Here is a 20888-nt window from a genome sequence, read left to right on the forward strand (position 1 = left end):
CATGTAAAAGTTTGGGCAACCCTAGTCAAAGTTAAAGGAGTTGTCCGACGTAAACTCAAAAATTTTTGTTAAGCTAATCTGTGCTGTATTGTCATATAAATCACCCCTACGTTGTTATTTTTTGTTTTCTAACTTTTGTTCCTCTTGAATTTACCCTTTATTCTCTGCAGCTCTTTGTTTACATTCAGCTCTAGCAAACTGACCACTTCCTGTGCCACACCTCCCAGTCAGAGCTGCACAGCCCGGCCTCAGTGTCCAGCCCCGCCCCCTGCCCGCCCCCTGCACACACATTCCCTGTCAGTATATTCTGCCCCAGCACCTGACCTGTTATCACTACAGCATTGCAAATAACAGCCCCATATCGGGCTCTGCACCTCACACCACATCGGCCTCTGCACCCCACACCACATCGGGCTCTGCACCCCACACCACATCGGGCTCTGCACCCCACACGCACGTCGGGCTCTGCACCCCACACGCACGTCGGGCTCTGCACCCCACACGCACGTCGGGCTCTGCACCCCACACGCACGTCGGGCTCTGCACCCCACACGCACGTCGGGCTCTGCACCCCACACGCACGTCGGGCTCTGCACCCCACACGCACGTCGGGCTCTGCACCCCACACGCACGTCGGGCTCTGCACCCCACACGCACGTCGGGCTCTGCACCCCACACGCACACAGGGCTCTGCACCCCACACGCACGTCGGGCTCTGCACCGCACACACACAGGGCTCTGCACCGCACACACACAGGGCTCTGCACCACACACACACACGGCGCTCTGTACCGACCCCCCCGCCCACCCCCATAGGGAACACATGTAGGGAATACATACTCACCCGTCCTCGGTCCCCGCCGCTCCTGCACGTTTCGTCCGCTGTCTGGTCTGGACATATCAGCACAGTAGTGAAGTCACCGCTGTCCTGATCTGTCAGACACAGACAGCGGGACAGTGATGAGAAGCAGCGCTGCGCTCCCTCTCATCAGTGCTTTCAAATGTACCGGCATCTGTGTCTGTGATGCCGGTACATTTGAATGTGCGATCCTGAGCAGGGACCCGATGCTGGCGCTGACACCACGGCAGCCACCGCCAGGCCCCTCCCCCAGGTCACGGACCCCACAGCAGTGCAGGGGGAGGTCGCGGGGAGAGTAAGGGGTGCGGGGGAATGTGTGGGAGGGTGCAGGGAAGGGGGGCGGGGCTCATCGCACTGTAGCTGCCCAGCAGGGAGGCGACATCCTGTTCCAGATTTGCATGTCAACATGGTCCTGCCCATGTTGACATGAAATGACCGGAAGCAGCAAAATCGCAGCAGGAGCGGTCACATGACCACTCTGAGCCGGGGGAGAGGGGCTGACAGCAGGGCAGGTAAGTGCTCTCTATCTACTTACCTGCCCCAATGTAGCCCAATAGGGTAACAAAAAAAAAAGTCAAAAGAAGCCGGATAACCCCTTTAATGTTCTTGTGAAAGAGTTAAGCAAGTTGATGAAATGATCTCTAATAGGCATAAAGGTAAAGATGACACATTTTCTTTGGTATTTTGGGCAAAAAAAAGGATTTTTTTTCTTTCTCTTTTTACATTTGCAAAAATTGCATTGGCCCATTCTCCTTTTTGTAAAAGTTCGGGCACCCTTGGAGATTTGTCTACACAGATAACTTTGACCAAGGTTTCAGACCTTAATTACCTTAATTAGCCTGATAGGGTTATAGCTTGTTCACGATCATTGTTAGAAAAAGCCAAGTGATGCAAATTTCACAGCTTTATAAAAACCTTGTTAGGGTTATGACTTGTTCACTGTCGTCGTTAGGAAAGGCCAGGTATTGCAAATTTCACAACTTTATAAAAACCCAGCTCCTCTATCCTTGTACCAAAAAACAACAGCCATGGGTTCTTCTAAGCAGCATTTTCTGAATATGAAAATGGTGGAGGCCCACAAAGCAGGAGAAGGCTAAAAGAAAACAGCAAAGCGTTTTCAAGTTGCCCTTTCCTTAATTTGAAATTTCATTAAAAAATGGCAGTTGTCAGGAACAGTGGAGGTCAAGATAAGGTCTGGAAGACCAAGCAAAATTTTTGTGAGAGCTGCTTGTAGGACAGCTAGAGAAGCAAATCAGAATACCATATTGACTGCAAAAGACCTTCAGGAAGATTTAGCAGACTCTGGATTTGTGGTACATTATTCTATTGTTCAGAGACACCTGCACAAATGTGGCCTTCATGGAAGAGTCATCAGAAAAAACCTCCCCTGCATCTGCACCATAAAATTCTGTCAGAAGTGTGCAAAAGAACAGTTAAACAAGCCTGATGCATCTTGGAAACAAGTCCTGTGGACAGATGAGGTTAAAATAAAACTCTTTAGCCGCAATGATCAAAGCTATGTGTGGAGTAAAAATGGCACAGAATTTCAGGAAAAGAACATTTCGCCAACCATTAAGCATGGGGGGTGGATCACTGATGCTTTGAGGTTTTGTTGCAGCCAATGGCACTGGGAACATTTTACGAGTATAGGGAAGAATGGATTCAATGAAATTTCAACAAATTCTTGATGCAAGTATAACACCAGCTGTAAAAAAGCTGAACTTAAAAAGGGGATGGTTTCTGCAAATGAATAATGTTCCTAAACATATGTCCAAATCCATAATAGACTACTAGAAGGTTTTATTATGCCCTCATAGTCCCCTGATCTGAACATCTGTGAAACTCTGTGACTAGACCTAAAAAGAGCAGTGCAAGCAAAACGAGCCAGGAATCTCACAAAACTGGAAGACTTTTTCAAGGAAGAATGAAAGAAAATCCTGCAAACAAGAATTGAAACACTTAGCTGACTACAAAAAGTGTTAACAAGCTGTGATACTTGCCAATGTGGGTGCTACTAGGTGCCAACCATACAGGGTGCTCAAACATTTGTAAATCTGAGGCCAGTAGAACTCTTTCCACTAATCGTGTGTAGTGAATTGAGGGCACTGCATTGTTGAAATATGAAAGGCCAGCTGCAAAATGACTCTGATTGTCTAGTAGCCCCATAGATAGTGATGAGTTACATTTCGGCTGGGTTCATACCACTGTATTTTCTCAATTTGAGAATTCTAATCTGACTTTGATCAGAGTGGAATCCGTTTTTTTCTCGGATGTGGAGAATCATGAAAACAAAAGTTTCTCCATTCATTCAGTCCAGGAAAATCGCACCGCACTCTGTTATCCGAATTTGCTCCAATTTTCTTTCACAGACCCATAGACTTGAATGGCCAAGTCTAATCCGATTCTCTTGAGGTAAATCAAACTTGGTCCGAGGAATAAATTGGACATGTACTGCCTCACTGAATAACAATGGTCTGAGAGCAGTCCCATTTTTTTGACGAATCGCACCCGGACAGTAAATGTGGTCGTCTGCATTAACCCTAAACGGTACTTTATACGCTGCGATATCGCCCCTGTCGGTTGTGCGTCACTGCCCGTGGCGCACATCGCTAGGAACAATCACACAGACTTACCTGCCTAGCGACGTCGCTGTGACCGGCGAACCGCCTCCTTTCTAAGGGGGTGGTTTGTTCGGCGTCATAGCGACGTCACTAAGCGGCCGCCAAATAGAAGTGGAGGGGCGGAGATGAGCGGGCCGAAATCCCGCCCACCTCCTTCCTCATTGCCAGCAGTCGCAGGTAAGGAGATGTTCCTCGTTCCTGCGGTGTCACACATAGCGATGTGTGCTGCCGCAGGAACGACGACCAACCTCGCTACTGACCAGACGATTTTTGGTAAATGAACGACCTCTCGCACACCACCGATTTTTACCTCTTTTGCGATGGTTTAAGGTCGCACATAGGTGTCACACGCTGCGATGTCGCTAATGACGCCGGATGTGCTTCACAAACACCGTGACCCCGACGATATATCGTTAGCGATGTCGCAGCGTGTAAATGGCCCTTTACAGTACGGTAACTTATTCAATTTCACATGGTCTGAAGTAGTAACTAAAATGAAATTAATAGTGAGGACTACAACCCAAAATAATGGTCCTCAGCATGGCAGTGACTGGGTTTACTGTGGATTGAAGACTTGATGTGTCTAAGAACGTCATATTTACAATTGAGGCTGCTTTCACACATCCGGTTTTTGCAGTGCGGCTCAAACCGGCTCAAAAACCTATGCAACGGATGCGGCGAAAAAACTGGATCCAATGCATACGTTTTTTCATGCGGCCCGTCCGTTTTTTGACGGATGCAGCTTGATACTGAGTATGCGCAGTTCAAAAAACCGCGGCCGGATGGAGTTTTTGCCGCAGAATGCCGCCTCCGGCATCTATAGGCTTGCATTTTAAATCGCAATCGCAATGCGTTTTTGTGCCGCGCAAAAAAACGTGCCAGGCAACGTTCCATCCGGCCGCCGCATGGGCTAAATATGCCGCATCCAGCAAAAAACAAACGCAACGCAAGGCCATGCGGCACAATACGGTGCTAATGCAAGTCTATGCGGAAAAAAACACAACCGGCGGCAAAAAAAAAACGGTTGTGTTGTTTCTGCAAAGCGCCGTATTGTGCTGCTCAGCAAAAAACGGATGTGTGAAAGCAGCCTGAAGGGCATGAAAAGAACGACTGAGCTGTAGTCAATTTCTAGCACATTTGTTCAATATTTTCCAGAAAACCAATTCCCTTTAAATAACGTACTGCGGTAGGTTTATGGGCCTTTATTTTATTAGTATCGGTAATTTTTTTGACTGGTAAAATGTTATTGATTATTGTACAGCCGTGCGATATATGTGAATTCCTGCCCAGTTAAGTCATTCATTTTTATCCAGCATATCAAGTAGAAGTCCATTCTGATAAGTGATGGTTCCCATGTTACTTTACAATTCCAATAGATTTTTCTGGCTGTAAAATAAATGTCTCCCCGGAAGACTCCCACAGCCAGGTTGAGATAATACTTGAAGAGTTGATATGAAATCAGATCAACAGATGCGGATTAGTCCAGGAAAATCAAACCACACTGATGATGAAATTGCCTCTGGCTGGTTTAAAAATGTATATAGCTCCAGTGAAGAGGATGGTCTGCTTAATAGCTACATGATGTTAAAGGCACTTATTGATATCATTAATCATCGACTGTTAATATACCATCATACGTCATGGCATTATTGGCATCGCATGTTTATTTGCCACTTGCGAAGCCTTTTTAAGGGATTTCTAGCTTTATAAAAATAAGTAACTGTTTCTGCCTACTATTCCATCTACAGTTCCAGGTAGTGCACCTAATGATATGTTCAAGCATACCTCTGTGGCTGCAGATACATTTCTTAAAGGGAACCTGTCACCAGATTTGGCGACTATAAGGTGCGACCACCACCAGTGAGCTCTTATATACAGTGTTCTGGAATACTGTATATAAGAGTCCAGGCCGCTCTGTATAACATAAAAAATACTTTTATAATACTCACATGGGGGTGCGGTCCAGTCCGATGGGTGTCGCTGCTCTCCGGTCCGGCACCTCCTCTTTGCAGTGATCGCCGTCCGCCTTCTATCCCGCCCGGTGTGGATGATACGATCTACGTCATCCACACAGGCTAGCATTGCGATCCGATGCAGGTGGACTGTGATCTGCCCTGCTGAGGACAGACCATTGTATTGTAGTGCGCATGTGTGGGCGGTCTTTAACCTCTGCTTGCGCCTGTGCATTACAGTAATTTGCTCTGCCCTCACCAGAGCAGATCAAAGTGTGCCTGCGCAAGCAAGACTGCAATTCTGGCCTGTGCGGATGACTTATATCGCGTTCTCCACACTAGGTGGGATAGAAGGAGGACGGCAATCGCCACAGACAGGAGGCGCCGGACTGGAGAGCAGCGACACCCATCAGCCCCGCTCGCCCACTACGTGAGTATTCTAAAAGTATTTTTTATGTTATACAGAGCGTCTTGGGCTCTTATATACAGTATTCCAGTATTCACTGGTGGTGGCCGCAGCTTACAGTCGCCAAATCTGGTGAGCGGTTCCCTTTTCTGTCAGCATAAAATGACTATTTAAACCAAGCACAGGCACTCTGTGTGCCCTAGGTGCGACCAAACAGTTCAGTGCTGCTGGCTTATTTTGCATACATCTCAGCCCCTCTTACTTGATTGGCAGCTTTGCAATTACATGAGGAGGGTGGAGATAGAAGTAGGTCTAAAGGTGCACTGAACTGCTCAACCATGCCCAAGCGCCTAAGCTTCGTTTGAACAGTCATTATGTACTGATAGGCTACCTTTAAAAAGGAGTCTGTCACCAGATAAGCTGCGGCCACTACCACTGGGCTCTTATATACAGCATTCTAATTCCCATAGACTTTTCTGGGGACGCAGAATGCATACGTTCATACTGCAGTTTAAAACGCTGCGTAAATGCATGAAAAAATGCAACATGCGCACATAGCCTAAAGGGGGCTTTACACGCCGCTGTGACATCGCTAACGATATATCGTCAGGGTCACGGTGTTTGTGATGCACATCCGGCGTCGTTAGTGACATCGCAGCGTGTGACAGCTAGGAGCAACGACCACAAAAACGGCAAAAATCGTTGATCGTTGACACGTCGCTCCTTTTCATAATATCGTTGGTGGTGCATGCCGCTGGTTGTTCTTCGTTCCTGCGGCACCACACATCGCTGTGTGTGACACCACAGGAACGACGAACATCACCCTACCTGCGTCCACCAGAAAAGAAAGAAGGAAGGAGGTGGGCGGCATGTTCCGGCCGCTCATCTCCCCTCCTCTTCTATTGGACGGCCGTTTTGTGACGCGGCTGTGACGTTGCTGTGATGCCGAACACACCTCCCCCTTGACGGAGGGATTGTTCGGCAGCAACAGCGACGTCGCTGAACAGGTATGTGCGTGTGACGCTGCCATAGCGATATTGTTCGCTACGGCAGCGATCACCACATATCGCACGAATGACAGGGGTGGGTGCTATCGCTCGCAACATCGCAAGCAATCGTTAGCGATGTCACAGCGTGTAAAGCCCCCTTAAGTGTAGAGAGGTTAAGCACTTGTTGGGACTGTGATCGCCTTCGGAGCACATACATGCTCATTTACTTAACAGTGTAAAGGATTTTCTTTACACTGATAAAGCAATTTGCAGTCACACCGGTATATCTGCCCTGGCACTGTACATGGTTTAGTAGTCAAAAAATATTTGGCAGGCTTACTTTCATTATTTTATTATTCATATTTATGCAACTTCTATTTTTATTGTTCCCCATTGTCATGGTCACTGCTTACTGCCACCATAGCTTAGCATTTTTTTTTGCCTAAGCACAGTGTTCACAAAAAGCTGACAATCAGTGGTGTGGGGGGGTTATATAGCGCTCATAAGGCTGGACTCACACGAGCGTATGGCATCCGATGCGATATGCTAATGTCCCCCGGCTCAGGCTCTGCTGCGAGCGTGAGCCGGGTGTCATGCGACTGTAACCCGATCTTGCGATCGGGTCACAGCTGTGAAGCTGAGTGCAGGCGCTGCGGAGGAGAGGGAGGGGTTAATCGTCCCATCTCCTCCACTGTCAGCCTGTGCGTAGATCGCACTGCACTGGGATAACATCCGAGTGCAGTCCGATGTATCTCTCGCATCCATTCACTTGAATGGGTGCGAGAGATACGGCGGTAGCAGCAAAACGCAGCATGCTGCCGCTTTTCTCGCATCCAGAATCTGGATGCGAGAAAAGCTGACCAACAGCTCAACCTCATTGCCTAACATTGGTCAGAGTGCAATGCGAGAATTTCTCGCATTGCACTCGTCCGATTTTCACGCTCGTGTGAGCGTACCCTTATTCAGAGAATTGGTAGAACTACAGCAGAGAACACAGTGATTTTATTAAAACGGCAGCAAGCAATCATGTAAGTCAAATATCACTGGAATCAGTGTCTCTGCTTCTGCATCATACTGCTCTCAGATGGGATAGCAATTACCTGGTGACAGATTCCCTTGAAAGCGACTGTCAGCACAGAATCACTGTTGAGACCAAGTGAAGGTGCTCATGCATCATGGCGTTGCCAATCATTTAAATACCCCTTCCCAGCTGCTTGTTTCCCCTCTTTCTCCACCATACCCTTTTCTTTGATTGTTGATTCTGGCTTCATAGAGCTAGAAAAGGGGCAAGATAGATGGAAAACAAGCAGGCAGGAAGGTTTTATTTAAATGATTCGCCATGCCATGATGAACAGAGTGTTTGTACCATTTGTGCTTACAGAATCCCTTTACGTCCATGCAGGTTTTACACCTCTAGGTACAAACAAGAATGCCATTCACTGACAGCAATGCAACATCCTGGAACACAAAATATATTACAGCATGGAAGAAGTTTTCAATTTACAATAATTAAAAGGGTTGTGCAGGGCATAGAGGCAAGTTCCCTGTTTCGATCAGTGCAATCACAACATCCGCTAAGTATACCCTGCAGCCGTTATCAAATACCCTAAATTTAAAGGGTTTGTCTATGATGATTTTTACGATAGGAGCATAATGGTCTTTTGCATAGTTTGTTGAGCCCTAAATATATAAAATACTAAATTTCCAGTTTTCCAAACTTCACATGAGTTCTGCGGGTTCACAGTCTTCATTGGCCTCTAGTGAACAGCCAACTTTGTTGTGAAAGATATGCGGCATGCTCCCCTTCTGAGAGTGTCTGCTTCGAACCGATGACTTCTTCTGGTTCCTACTCTGAGAACAGATCCCTTTAACGTCCCAGACTCTGAGAGACCCATCGTGAGAAGCTGTATATAAAACATCTTTACGTATCTGCAAATGACAATCAAAAAGAAGTTATAAATGGGCATTCCTCCGACCTCTCAACATATATAAAAATCATCATTGACATCTGTGCCATTACTGGAAGAAATTCTAAGTCTTGACACTGATTAAGCAGCGGCCTCCCCGGGCCGGGGAATGCAAAGCATGCAAGCTATAATGCGTACTGCACTGGATATATACGTAAGGGGACTTAATAACACACCTGAATACAGTTAATGATAAAAGTATGTCCTTGGAAGACTTGCTGTAGGGTTCCTGACTTTGTATTAAAGGCCCTGGCACAAGCATCACCGCTGCCTGTAAACACTGAAAGAGAACATAGAAAAATACCACATTTACTAATATCCTCAAAAGAGGTGTGTGGCAAAGCAGCAGTGCAGCATACGTGTCATCTCATATACAGTTGTACTCAACATTATTCAATCTCCATGGCAAATTAGGTTATTAGAAAAATATTCTGCTGATTGCAAATAGACGAGTTGAGCAAGAACAATATAAATAGCTGAACGCAGCTAATATAACAAGTGGTTTCTCCAAATTCACGTCAAAATGCCAAGTTTAGTCTGGAAAAATAATAATAATACAAAGAAAAATTATTCCTGTACTACAATTTCAGTGCCATGTGCGGATTGCTACTACCATGTCAGACTCCGTCCACACTGAGTTCGACAAACAACCTATCATACTCTGCCCGGATCGGTGCCTGCAGTTTGCTACTAAAATGTCAGACTCTGTCCACATTGAGTTCGACAAACAACCTATCATTCTCTGCCCGGATCGGCACTCGCAGTTTGCTACTACCAGGTTGGACTCTACACACTTCTGAGTCCAACAAGCTACTTGGTTTCTGTTGAGGAGCTCTGTTCTGCCGAGTGTCGGCTGTTATATTACCACTCTCGGTCTCATCCTACTTAAGTCTGGGGAGTTTTCTGGGTTATCGCCGAAGATAAAATCTGCTTAACTGTGTGATATCCCGGCGTCCGTGGTGATTTTTCTTTTGGTGAACAGCGATTTGTTGTTTGCACTGTATGAAAGTTCCTTAGTGTGACTTAGCCTATCCCATCTGGTGTCTTTGTCTCTCCTTTGTTAGATATTTGCGCTGTGCGTGAGTTTGTTTACCCCCTGGTCATTGTCTTGTGGGAGGTTTATTCATTTGAGTCCAGCCCTCCCCTGGGTGGGTGGGTGCAGGGATATTCAGTCAGGGCCGGACAGGAGACAGGTCAGGGGCCCTGACGTCCCTACCTTCAAGGGTACCTCCGGAGTGAGGGTGAGTGCAGGAGCCCCAGTCTTAGGACCAGCATAGATTTCCCTGTGTCCCCAAGTCACCTGTGACACTCAGAAATATTTATCACCTTCATGACAAGCGTCTTTAATGCTTCATAGCACCTCTCTGGCTGTTATGACCTGCTGCAAACATGATACATAGTTAGAACCAGCTTCTTCCAGAGTTCCTGAGGATACTACACCCATTCCTTAAGGGTAATGGTCTCCAATTCTATAATATTCTTGGGTGGTCAAGGAAGTGACCAAAAAAGTTAGGAAAACAAATCATTGCCTTGTACTAACCAGAAAATGTATACAAAAATATACAAAGGCATTGAATGTTTCAAGCGATATAGTTTGCAGAGTAGTTTGCAAGTTCATAGTCAGAGGAACATTGGCCACACTACCTGGAAGTAGCCGAAAGATTAAACTATCATTAGTGCCATCAGACTCCTAAGGAGGTAGAAGGTCCAAAAGCTTGGAACGACTGCAAAAGTCCTGCAGACACTGCAGCGGAGTTTGCACAGTAAGCATACTAAACGCTGAAGGTCTACATGAAAATCCACATTTAACTTTTAGGATCGCTACTTCCATTAGATGGTGCTGTGCTAGAGTTTGTCTCCTGTCCTGGAGAGAAAATTTGAAGGTCTACATGTCCATTTCACACAGAAGTTTGCTCAAAACTCACTGAGTGCCATGGTGGCATCAGATGCTGTTCACACTACAGACTCTGACACTCCACACTATGGTTTCTTTGGTGTTTCTGAGTTACATAGGCAGGCTCGGGCGGCGAACAGCTGTGTGCTCATTAATGGTCAGGCTAGTGAGAGTTAAACTCTGCTAGCCTGCTGGTTATCTCTGGTATCATATGTTGTTGGAAACCTATCATAGTTACTTTTTAAGATGGAATCTGTCTTCCCACGCCAACTATAGACTTATGCTGTGTTGGTCTGGGGACTGTTGTGTCTCAGTCCTGCTGGTGATTGTGTTGCTTTTTACTTGGTGTTGCTGTGGAGAAACCCATTGTCTTGTTTTCTCCCTGCTCTTATTTTCCTCCTATTCCCGTAATGTATTATAACACTGTGTGAGTGTGCTGTGAGATAGTCTTGGTTTCTCCTATTTGTCTATTTCTGCTGATGTTATCACACTCCTCTCCCGCCCTTTCCTGGGGTTGGGGGAGGGGAGTATAAGATTAGGGCTGGTCAGGAGCAGGGCCAGGATGGCTGCTCAGTTATCCTCACCTTCAGAGGTAGCTCTCAGATAAGGGATAGCTAGGGACCCCCTGTTCCTTGTGCACTTTCGGTTTCACCATGGCAGTCCAAGCTGCAAGTCTTACATTTCTACTCACCCAAAAGATTAATAAAAGTTGGCTCCAGTAAAAAAGGTACAGATGTTTGAGAATTCTGTTCATTGGAGTGATGAATTAAAACTTGAACTTTTGGGGACTATGAATCACTGGTATTTCTGGAAGAGGCACACACTGAAAAGAACACCCTGCCTAATGTGAAGCATGGTGGTGGCTCAGTGATGCTCTAGGGCTGATTTGTTTCCTCTGGCACTGAAAAACTGCAAGGTATGAAGGGCAAAATATATTTAATCAGGGAATCCAACTGTAAGGAATTCCTTCTGTGAGAAAGCTAGAGGTTACCCGTTATTTGACCCTCCAACAGCACACATAAGCCATCCGTGTGTTATTAGTCGTTTACAAATCTATTTTTTTGCTTATGCAAAATTAAACTGGCCCATATTACACTCACGGCAAAATGTCATTAGGACAAATGTCTGATCTTCTATTTACACTCAGAGATAATTGACCTACAGTGCCTAAAAGTAGTATTCAACCCCCTGCAGATTTAGCAGGTTTGATAAGATGCAAATAAGTTAGAGCCTGCAAACTTCAAACAAGAGCAGGATTTATTAACAGATGCATAAATCTTACAAACCAACAAGTTATGTTGCTCAGTTAAATTTTAATACATTTTCAACATAAAAGTGTGGGTCAATTATTATTCAACCCCTAGGTTTAATATCTTGTGGAATAACCCTTGTTTGCAATTACAGCTAATAATCATCTTTTATAAGACCTGATCAAGCCGGCACAGGTCTCTGGAGTTATCTTGGCCCACTCCTCCATGCAGATCTTCTCCAAGTTATCTAGGTTCTTTGGGTGTCTCATGTGGACTTTAATCTTGAGCTCCTTCCACAAGTTTTCAATTGGGTTAAGGTCAGGAGACTGACTAGGCCACTGTAACACCTTGATTTTTTCCCTCTTGAACCAGGCCTTGGTTTTCTTGGCTGTGTGCTTTGGGTCGTTGTCTTGTTGGAAGATGAAATGACGACCCATCTTAAGATCCTTGATGGAGGAGCGGAGGTTCTTGGCCAAAATCTCCAGGTAGGCCGTGCTATCCATCTTCCCATGGATGCGGACCAGATGGCCAGGCCCCTTGGCTGAGAAACAGCCCCACAGCATGATGCTGCCACCACCATGCTTGACTGTAGGGATGGTATTCTTGGGGTCGTATTCAGTGCCATCCAGTCTCCAAACGTCACGTGTGTGGTTGGCACCAAAGATCTCGATCTTGGTCTCATCAGACCAGAGAACCTTGAACCAGTCTGTCTCAGAGTCCTCCAAGTGATCATGAGCAAACTGTAGACGAGCCTTGACATGACGCTTTGAAAGTAAAGGTACCTTACGGGCTCGTCTGGAACGGAGACCATTGCGGTGGAGTACGTTACTTATGGTATTGACTGAAACCAATGTCCCCACTGCCATGAGATCTTCCCGGAGCTCCTTCCTTGTTGTCCTTGGGTTAGCCTTGACTCTTCGGACAAGCCTGGCCTCGGCACGGGTGGAAACTTTCAAAGGCTGTCCAGGCCGTAGAAGGCTAACAGTAGTTCCATAAGCCTTCCACTTCCGGATGATGCTCCCAACAGTGGAGACAGGTAGGCCCAACTCCATGGAAAGGGTTTTATATGAGTGCTGTTCACAAGTTTGGGGAGGGTCTTAATTAGTCAGAAAAGGCTGCAAAAAGAGATAATTAATCCAAACATGTGAAGCTCATTGTTCTTTGTGCCTGAAATACTTCTTAATACTTTAGGGGAACCAAACAGAATTCTGGTGGTTTGAGGGGTTGAATAATAAATGACCCTCTGAATAAACTTTTCACAATTTAAAAAAAAAAGAAATAACATTCTTTTTTGCTGCAGTGCATTTCACACTTCCAGGCTGATCTACAGTCCAAATGTCACAATGCCAAGTTAATTCCGAATGTGTAAACCTGCTAAATCTGCAGGGGGTTGAATACTACTTGTAGGCACTGTAGATTAAATTCAATTTTATCTTGAAGGTTAAACTTCAACTCCTCCAATATTTCTGCCCATTACACCAATTAGAACTACAAGCAGTTATTTTAGTGATATCAGAAAACAATGCTACCTGGGCAAATAATGCTAGTGCCCAGGTAGCCAAACTGTAATATTAAGTCCTTACTGCAATAGGAAGACCCTTTCTGAAGATGCCATTATACAAAGTCATTATATAAATCAGGATGATGACTAGTAGGTTGGTTTCCAAAGCAAAACCAACTCACTGGTCAGTGAATCCCAGTCATTTTATAATATTCATTAACTTCCGTGCAGTTTAGTTATTCATCCATGTACATGACACTGGCATAGCAACCCGTGTCATCCACAGAAAATAAGAATTGTGCACTGATATTATATGCACAAAGTGTAATTAGCAATGGTATAACAATATTGGAATAAAATGTAAGAATTATAAGGCGACGTGCACTAATTGTTTTGGGGGACTACTCGGGTCGGCTTATATACGTTATACAGTTCTTAATTTTGCATGAAGAAAGCAAAATTAATGGAAGATAATAATAATGAGCACAATTAGGATTGGGCTGTTGGTTCAGACCTCTACAACAGTGACTGTCTCTGATGTGGCCCCATTGGAAAAAAATAATTGCCCACCCTTGGTATAGAGAGGATGCACAGGTAGCAGTAACACCCGGCATCTCATCCCCGAGGGAGCAAAAAGCCCCTTTTTGCCACATGAGAAGAGACAGTATTATAAATGGCAAATAGTAGGTGGGGTCCGTAATGGAGATTTTGTATTGGGGCCCAGGAGTAGAGATGAGCCACCACCCTAGTGTTCGAGTTCGGTTTGGTTCGTCGAACTTGGGGTGTGTTCGTCGAACACCTTCGAACACCATTGAAGACAATGGCAGGCAAACACAAACACATACAAACATGCAGAAACACGAACGCACACACACATATTATGCTCACCTTACCTTCCGTTCCATCGCTGGCCTCCTGGGACTTGCAGTTCGCCGGTACAAGATGTGTATCGGATAACCATCACGACCGATGCCGGATCTTCGGCTGACAGAGCGCTGATGTCAACTGCAGGAGCTGCTTGCCTCTGATTGGCCAGCGCACTGCCTTTAAGTAGCTTCTGACAGAGGAAGTTCCTTCCTCGTTGCGATGGTTACCCGATATACGTAGTTCGCCGCTACAGGATGTGTATCGGTTAACCATCACAACGAGGGAGGAACTTCCTCAGTCAGACGCTACTCAAAGGCAGCGCGCTGGCCAATCAGAGGCAAGCGGCTCAATCCTTTGACATCAGGGCTCTGGCAGCGGAAGTTCCAGCATCGGTCGCGATGGTTACCCGATACACATCTTGTACCGGCGAACTGCAAGTCCCAGGAGGCTGGCGATGGAACGGAAGGTAAGGTGAGCATCATATGTGTGTGTGTGTGCGTGTATGTTTGTGTGTGTTTGTGTATGTGTGGAATGGCACAATAGGGGACCAGGATGGGACATTTAACAAGTTGTGGAAGGAATTGTCTGCATTGCAATGATTTCCTATGGGAAATCTTGCTTTGCTAAACGAGTAACTTGGTTAACAAGCACACTCCCAGAACGGATTGTTCTCGTTAACCAAGGTTCCACTGTATTAACATTGAATGACAGTATTACTGTGAAAAGCCAGTTACCCTTTTGGTGATTGAACTGTTATCGAACATAACCTCGAACTGTCAAACTTGAAGCTAATTGTTTGCGTTCGTCAAACGACTTGAACATCGCCTAAAACAGATTGAATTTGAGATTGGCGAACAGTTCGATTCAAACATCGCTCATCTCTACCCAGGAGCTTCAAATTGCGCCCCTGTCTATACTTGATCATCTTTAATTCTTAGTCTAATCTCGAGTTTGAGTGTAATTTCAGGCTATTTTATGTGTCCATTGTGAAGCATAGAAAGCAAACATAAGGCAGACTTACATATTCCATTATGGCATTTCAAAGTGCTAACGCTGTGTTTATGAGATTTGTATGTTCGGGCACATTCACCAGTGTCGGACAACCAGCATTTTGCAGTCCGGTCAGCGCTGCCAGAATATAAATGTCGTCCAGCCATCTGTAAGAAGAAGCACTGTTATGATAAGATTATAGTTAACAATTAGTGACAGGTGGAGGTCAGTGCAAGAAAACAAGCATTGGTCATTACAGAAGAAGTGATTTACGCTTACGATGAGCTCAATAATGAGATCACATATGATTCATGAACTATAATATTCCAAACCAGTAGAGCACTATCGAATCTTACCACTGCATGCCAGATCCAATAACACAGTATGTGTGGCCAAAAACTAAATCAACAGGAAAATATTCACATATCGGGAAAAGGATCAGGCCTCACTCAAGATGGAAATGATGGAAATGACGGGCCCAAGAGACCAACTCTATGGACTTTTTCTTATGTGACCACCCACAAGAGAGGTCAAGGGAAATATTGATGACTAGGAATCTTCAGGACATTTGATTTAGTTTTACAATATTTCAGATTACTGTACAGAACAAAAATTACATAGAAATATGGATATGATTTTTAAAGTTGATATTTCCCCAGGTCATGTTGTAGCAAAATCAAGTTTTTACAATAAATGTATTTTTTGGGGCTTGGTATATAACACTCTAACACTTAGGGGCACTTTGCACACTATGACATCGCAAGCCGATGCTGTGATGCCGTGCGCGATAGTCCCCGCCCCCGTCGCAGCTGCGATATCATGGTGATAGCTGCCGTAGCGAACATTATCGCTACGGCAGCTTCACATGCACTCACCTGCCCTGCGACGTCGCTCTGGCCGGCGACCTGCCTACTTATTAAGGGGGCGGGTCGTGCGGCGTCATAGCGACGTCACACGGAAGGCGGCCAATAGAAGCAGAGGGGTGGAGATGAGCGGGACGTAAACATCTCGCCCCACCTCCTTCCTTCCACATAGCCGGCGTGAGCCGCAGGACGCAGGTAGGAGATGTTCCTCGCTCCTGCGGCTTCACACACAGTGATGTGTGCTGCCGCAGGAACGAGGAACAACATCGTAATATCGGTATTTCCCAATTCATGGAAATGCCAGACCCTACACCGATGATACAATAACGACGCTTTTGCGCTCGTTAATTGTATCAAAAAGGATTTCCACACTACGATATTGACTGCGACGCCGGATGTGCGTCACTTTCGATTTGACCCCATCGACATCGCAGCTGCGATGTCGTAGTGTGCAAAGTGCCCCTTACTTTTGGTATATCTAGAATCTCCACATTTTGGCAACATACAGTACTGTGCAAAAGTTTTAGGTGAGGGTGGAAAAAATGCGGTATGTACACTGGGACATGGTAAGTTCCTGATGTACACACTATACCTGACTATAGGATTAAATTACCTGGCATAGGCAAAAAGAGTGCCTTTTTGGACTCCATCTAGATTTTTATATACAAATAGTTTTTTTAACAGATGCCTTAATAGTCTCAGCTATGGATGCCACTGCATGGCATACATCACAGGGTCTGCATTAAAGAGGACCAACTACCAAGATTTTCGTATATAAGCTAAAGCCAGTGCTATACTGGCGCTATCATGCTGATTCTATGCATACCTTTAGTTGTGAGATCGGATGTATAGTTTATGAAATACAGGCAAGTAAAGTTTGTGAAATGCACTGTTTGATTTATAGCAGCTACAAAATATCTATTAGGTGGGTCAGGTTTTTATAGTTATACCCACCCCTGTCTGCATGTTTGTCATTCCTCTCCCCTGTCCTTCCTCCCTCTCTCCTCCCCCTGTAATAACAGAGACAGGAGGAGGAAGGACAAGGGAATAATTAGCAAAATTAGATATTCTGTAGCTGCTATCAATCAGATAAGTGCATTTCACAAACTTTACTTACCTATATTTCAGAAACTACACATCCCATCTCACAACTAAAGGTATGTATAGACTCAGCATGATAGCGCCAGTATAGCACTGGTTTTAATTTATATATCAAATCCTGGTGGTTGGTCCTCTTTAAATGTATGTCTCTAGATGCCTCAGTGAATAATAGTCTAGGCTGCCTATATGATCAGATTTTGGAATCCCTTGGCACTATTTACATGCTGTCTCATAGGGTAAGTGCACTGTGCACCTAGCCTACAGTATATGTCGGGAGCTTTTTCCAACATATATTATAACATTGCCATAGGTGACCATTTAAACGGGTCCAAAACTGTGTTCTTTCATCTTCCATTTGGCTGTTATGCACCTGCATATACGTCTCTTTACAATGGGTTCACATAGTTGATTGATGTTGAAGGCATCTATTGTCAGAGTATTCCGTTACCATGGGCCCAAACGCAGTCTGGACTTAGTCTTAGTCGGCCTGCAGTAAAGCCTCAGACCTCTAGTTTCCTCTGCCCCCAGATAATCTGATGGTCAGCAAGAATGTTGTCTCCTACAAATAAATCCAATACTACTAATAATAAAACAATGGCCACAGCTCTGGAACCGGCAGAGCTCCAGCAAAAACGCAGCCAGGGATTTGACCAGGGCCCCTCTTGCCCGTTAGCCACAAAAAAATCAAAGTGAAACTGCAAAAACTATCAGTGATAGAGAAGAATTGAGTAGAGTGCCAAAAATAAGAAGTTTAAGTCTCTTCTCCTGAAGGTGGTGGTCTTTCAGTTTCTCCCACTGTATTAGATTAGATCCCACTGTGTTAGGAAACAGATTTGGCAAAATCTTCTGGAATGTTGGTGGGAGGAGCGGGAGACAATTCTGTAGTCACCGGGAAGGAAGCCAAGTTGTCGTGTCACATACATCTCCTCCTAGGATGAACCACTAGGTAAAGATCTAGTCTGAGATCTACGGGAAGGGGGAATGGTGTAAGAAGGGTCAGAAACAACTAAATTACAAGCTTTTGATAGAATGAATAAGTTTTAGCTACATATAATGACAAAACCTGTTCTACATGACTTTGCCAAGTGAAATATAGGGCAAAGCGAGGAAGATCTAATAAAAATAAAATGACACTGATGTAAGCAATGTCCTTCTGTTGCCCTCAGAGATGAGCTGTGTTTTGTATAACGGTAAATTGTAGAAAATTTGAGCATGCCGATGATATAATCCGGCAAACTGGACCAAGAAAAATAAGTTAAAATGTTCTCATTTCTTCTCTAAACTTTTTGTCAGATTAAGTAGACTTCAGGTCAGCTTGTGTAAATACTCCAGCCATGTATCTGTCAATATTATCCCGTGTTACATGCCGTCACACACATCACTTGTTTTATTTTCCTTTCCAAGACAAAGATCCTCTCATCCAATTACATCTCCGCTTAAGTGAAAGTGATTTTAGGAGACCGACACAAAAGATCGGCCTCAATGTTCAAAGCGGCAGAATATCCACCGGTTGAACGTTTTTATTTTCCTTTTTATTGTTTAAAATAATCTAGTGATAGAATTACAAACGTTAATGTTCCAGGACCTAAAGGTGACGCGAGAGACAATACTTTCCACGTGTTTTCTCTGGCTGCCTCTAGTAATCTGCATATGAGAGGAAGTTCAACTAAACTAAGGTTTCACCACAGCAAGATTCCAGAACCTCTGTGCTTTATCGCTCACAGGGGATTTTTATCATTTAGGCTACTTTCACACATCAGTTTTCTGCATTCAGGCACAATCCTTTTTTTTCCTGATCCAACGGATCCGGCAAAAAATGTAAAAACCGTATCCACTGGATCCGTTTTTTAACGGATCCGTTATGCCGAATCCATTAAAAAACGGATCCAGTGGAACCGTTTTGCATCCGTTTTTGCATCCAGTTTGTCCGGTTTTTTTGCTGGATCCGATTTTTCAAAACATTGGAGCATGCGCAGTTTACAAAAACGGATCCGGCAGCCGCATCCGTTTTTTGCCGCATTGTGCCGGATCCGGCGCGATGCGTTTTTTTTGCCGAACAAAAAAACGTTACAAGATACGTAGCCTCCGGCCGCCGCTTTAATTAATTTTGCTGCATCCGGAAAAAAACGCATGCAACGCAAAGCCATCAGGCACAATCCGGTAACAATGCAAATCTATGGGGATAAAACGGATGCGGTACCGGATCCGTTTTACCCGTTTTTTTTTCCGGATTGTGCCTGATGGAAAAAACCTGATGTGTGAAAGTAGCCTTAGTGAGACTTAAAATGGCTGTCTGGTTTCAGAAACACATTTCAAACAAATTTTGAGTTAATAAAAGGGAATCTGTATTGAACTGGAGTAGAAAGTGTCTACACAAAGTGTGTCTCTCTAAATCATACTAAAAGATTCCTCCATCGATTACTGATGATGGTTGGTGGCCCCAGCAGTAGGAACCACAGTGATCAACTATTGGGTACCTTTTCCATTAAAAAAGGAAAAAATACTTGTGCAAAGAAAACAACGTCCTTTGATAGGTTACAATGAGTTTTTAGGATATAAAAATATTTCTATTTAAGCTCAAAATTGCAAAATTAACAAATTCTACGTATTCTGCATATATACAGTATATACCTTACAGAACTAGTGAGAAATGCAACAGAGTTTCAGAGGGGAATCAAATCATGCTAATCTTACTAAGCTAATTTTACTCAAGACAGTGGAAGCTAAATTAGGTTCTCTTGTCTACCCGCTATGTAGGGAACCTCAATTGCTTGAGTCAGTGTTGCAGTTTCCTGTGCAATGGTTTGGTAGGAACACAACTCTACAAATAATAAGCAAAAGAGATATTGATCCTTTCAGTCTAATCACTGAGGGGTCCCAGTAGATGGTCCCCATTGATCATATCTAATATTATCTCATAACATTTCACTGCTCCGATCTCTATGTAATGGAAGCAGCTTTTACATCATGACTACAGTGCACATCCTCGCTGCAGATAATCAATGTACGTGGTATGAGCCACTGAGCTCAGTAATTGGCTGCAACAGTGATGAGCTCTGAATTAGATGCCTTCCCATTAGCTGAATGGCTCCCCGAAGTGGACTGAAAAAATAAATAATTGGAAAAAATGACGTGCAGACCCCATATTTTAAAACCTAGCGCTGATAAAGCAGACAGCTGCTCCTATGTAGCATTTTTTTTATATTACTTAAATTAAAAATTTTAAAAAACAGTGTGCGGTCATCCCCCAATTTTGATACCCAGCCAAGTTAAAGCAGACAGCTCGGGGCTGGTATTCTCAGGCTTGGAGGCTCATGGTTATTGAACCCTGCCCAGCCTAAAAATAGCAGCCCGCAGCCGCCCCAGCATTGGTGCATCCATTAAATGTGCCAATCTTGGTGAATACACATCTCATCTCTATTTGTTCTGTAACTGCGGCAATCGAGGTAATATAAGGGGTTAATAACAGCTGTGATTTGTTAAAAAGAATCCTTTATTTAAAAAAAAAATCGTTTTTCTCCAATTTATTAACCCCCAAAACACCCCTGCAAGTCCAATGTAATCCACAAACACGACGTCCCACGATGATTCAGACTCTGCTACAACTGAGGTCGCAATGAATGGCCAC

At 44.6% G+C, this 20888-nt stretch overlaps 1 protein-coding gene across 1 annotated transcript in view; it reads right to left on the reverse strand.

The window, feature by feature from the left end:
* Nucleotides 1–7707: 7707 nt before the first annotated feature.
* The window catches only part of WDR86 (WD repeat domain 86), a 113039-nt gene continuing 99858 nt past the window's right edge, over nucleotides 7708–20888 (reverse strand). Inside the window, exons 5-7 of the mRNA XM_075316736.1 lie at nucleotides 15328–15463; nucleotides 8971–9074; nucleotides 7708–8756 (exon numbers count right to left, since the gene is read on the reverse strand). Coding sequence (XP_075172851.1) covers nucleotides 8547–8756; nucleotides 8971–9074; nucleotides 15328–15463 — 450 coding nt within the window. The 3' untranslated portion in view covers nucleotides 7708–8546. The remainder of the gene's footprint in view (nucleotides 8757–8970; nucleotides 9075–15327; nucleotides 15464–20888) is intronic.

This window comes from Anomaloglossus baeobatrachus, chromosome 6 (assembly GCF_048569485.1).
Source record: "Anomaloglossus baeobatrachus isolate aAnoBae1 chromosome 6, aAnoBae1.hap1, whole genome shotgun sequence".
Classification (NCBI taxonomy): Eukaryota; Metazoa; Chordata; class Amphibia; order Anura; family Aromobatidae; genus Anomaloglossus; species Anomaloglossus baeobatrachus.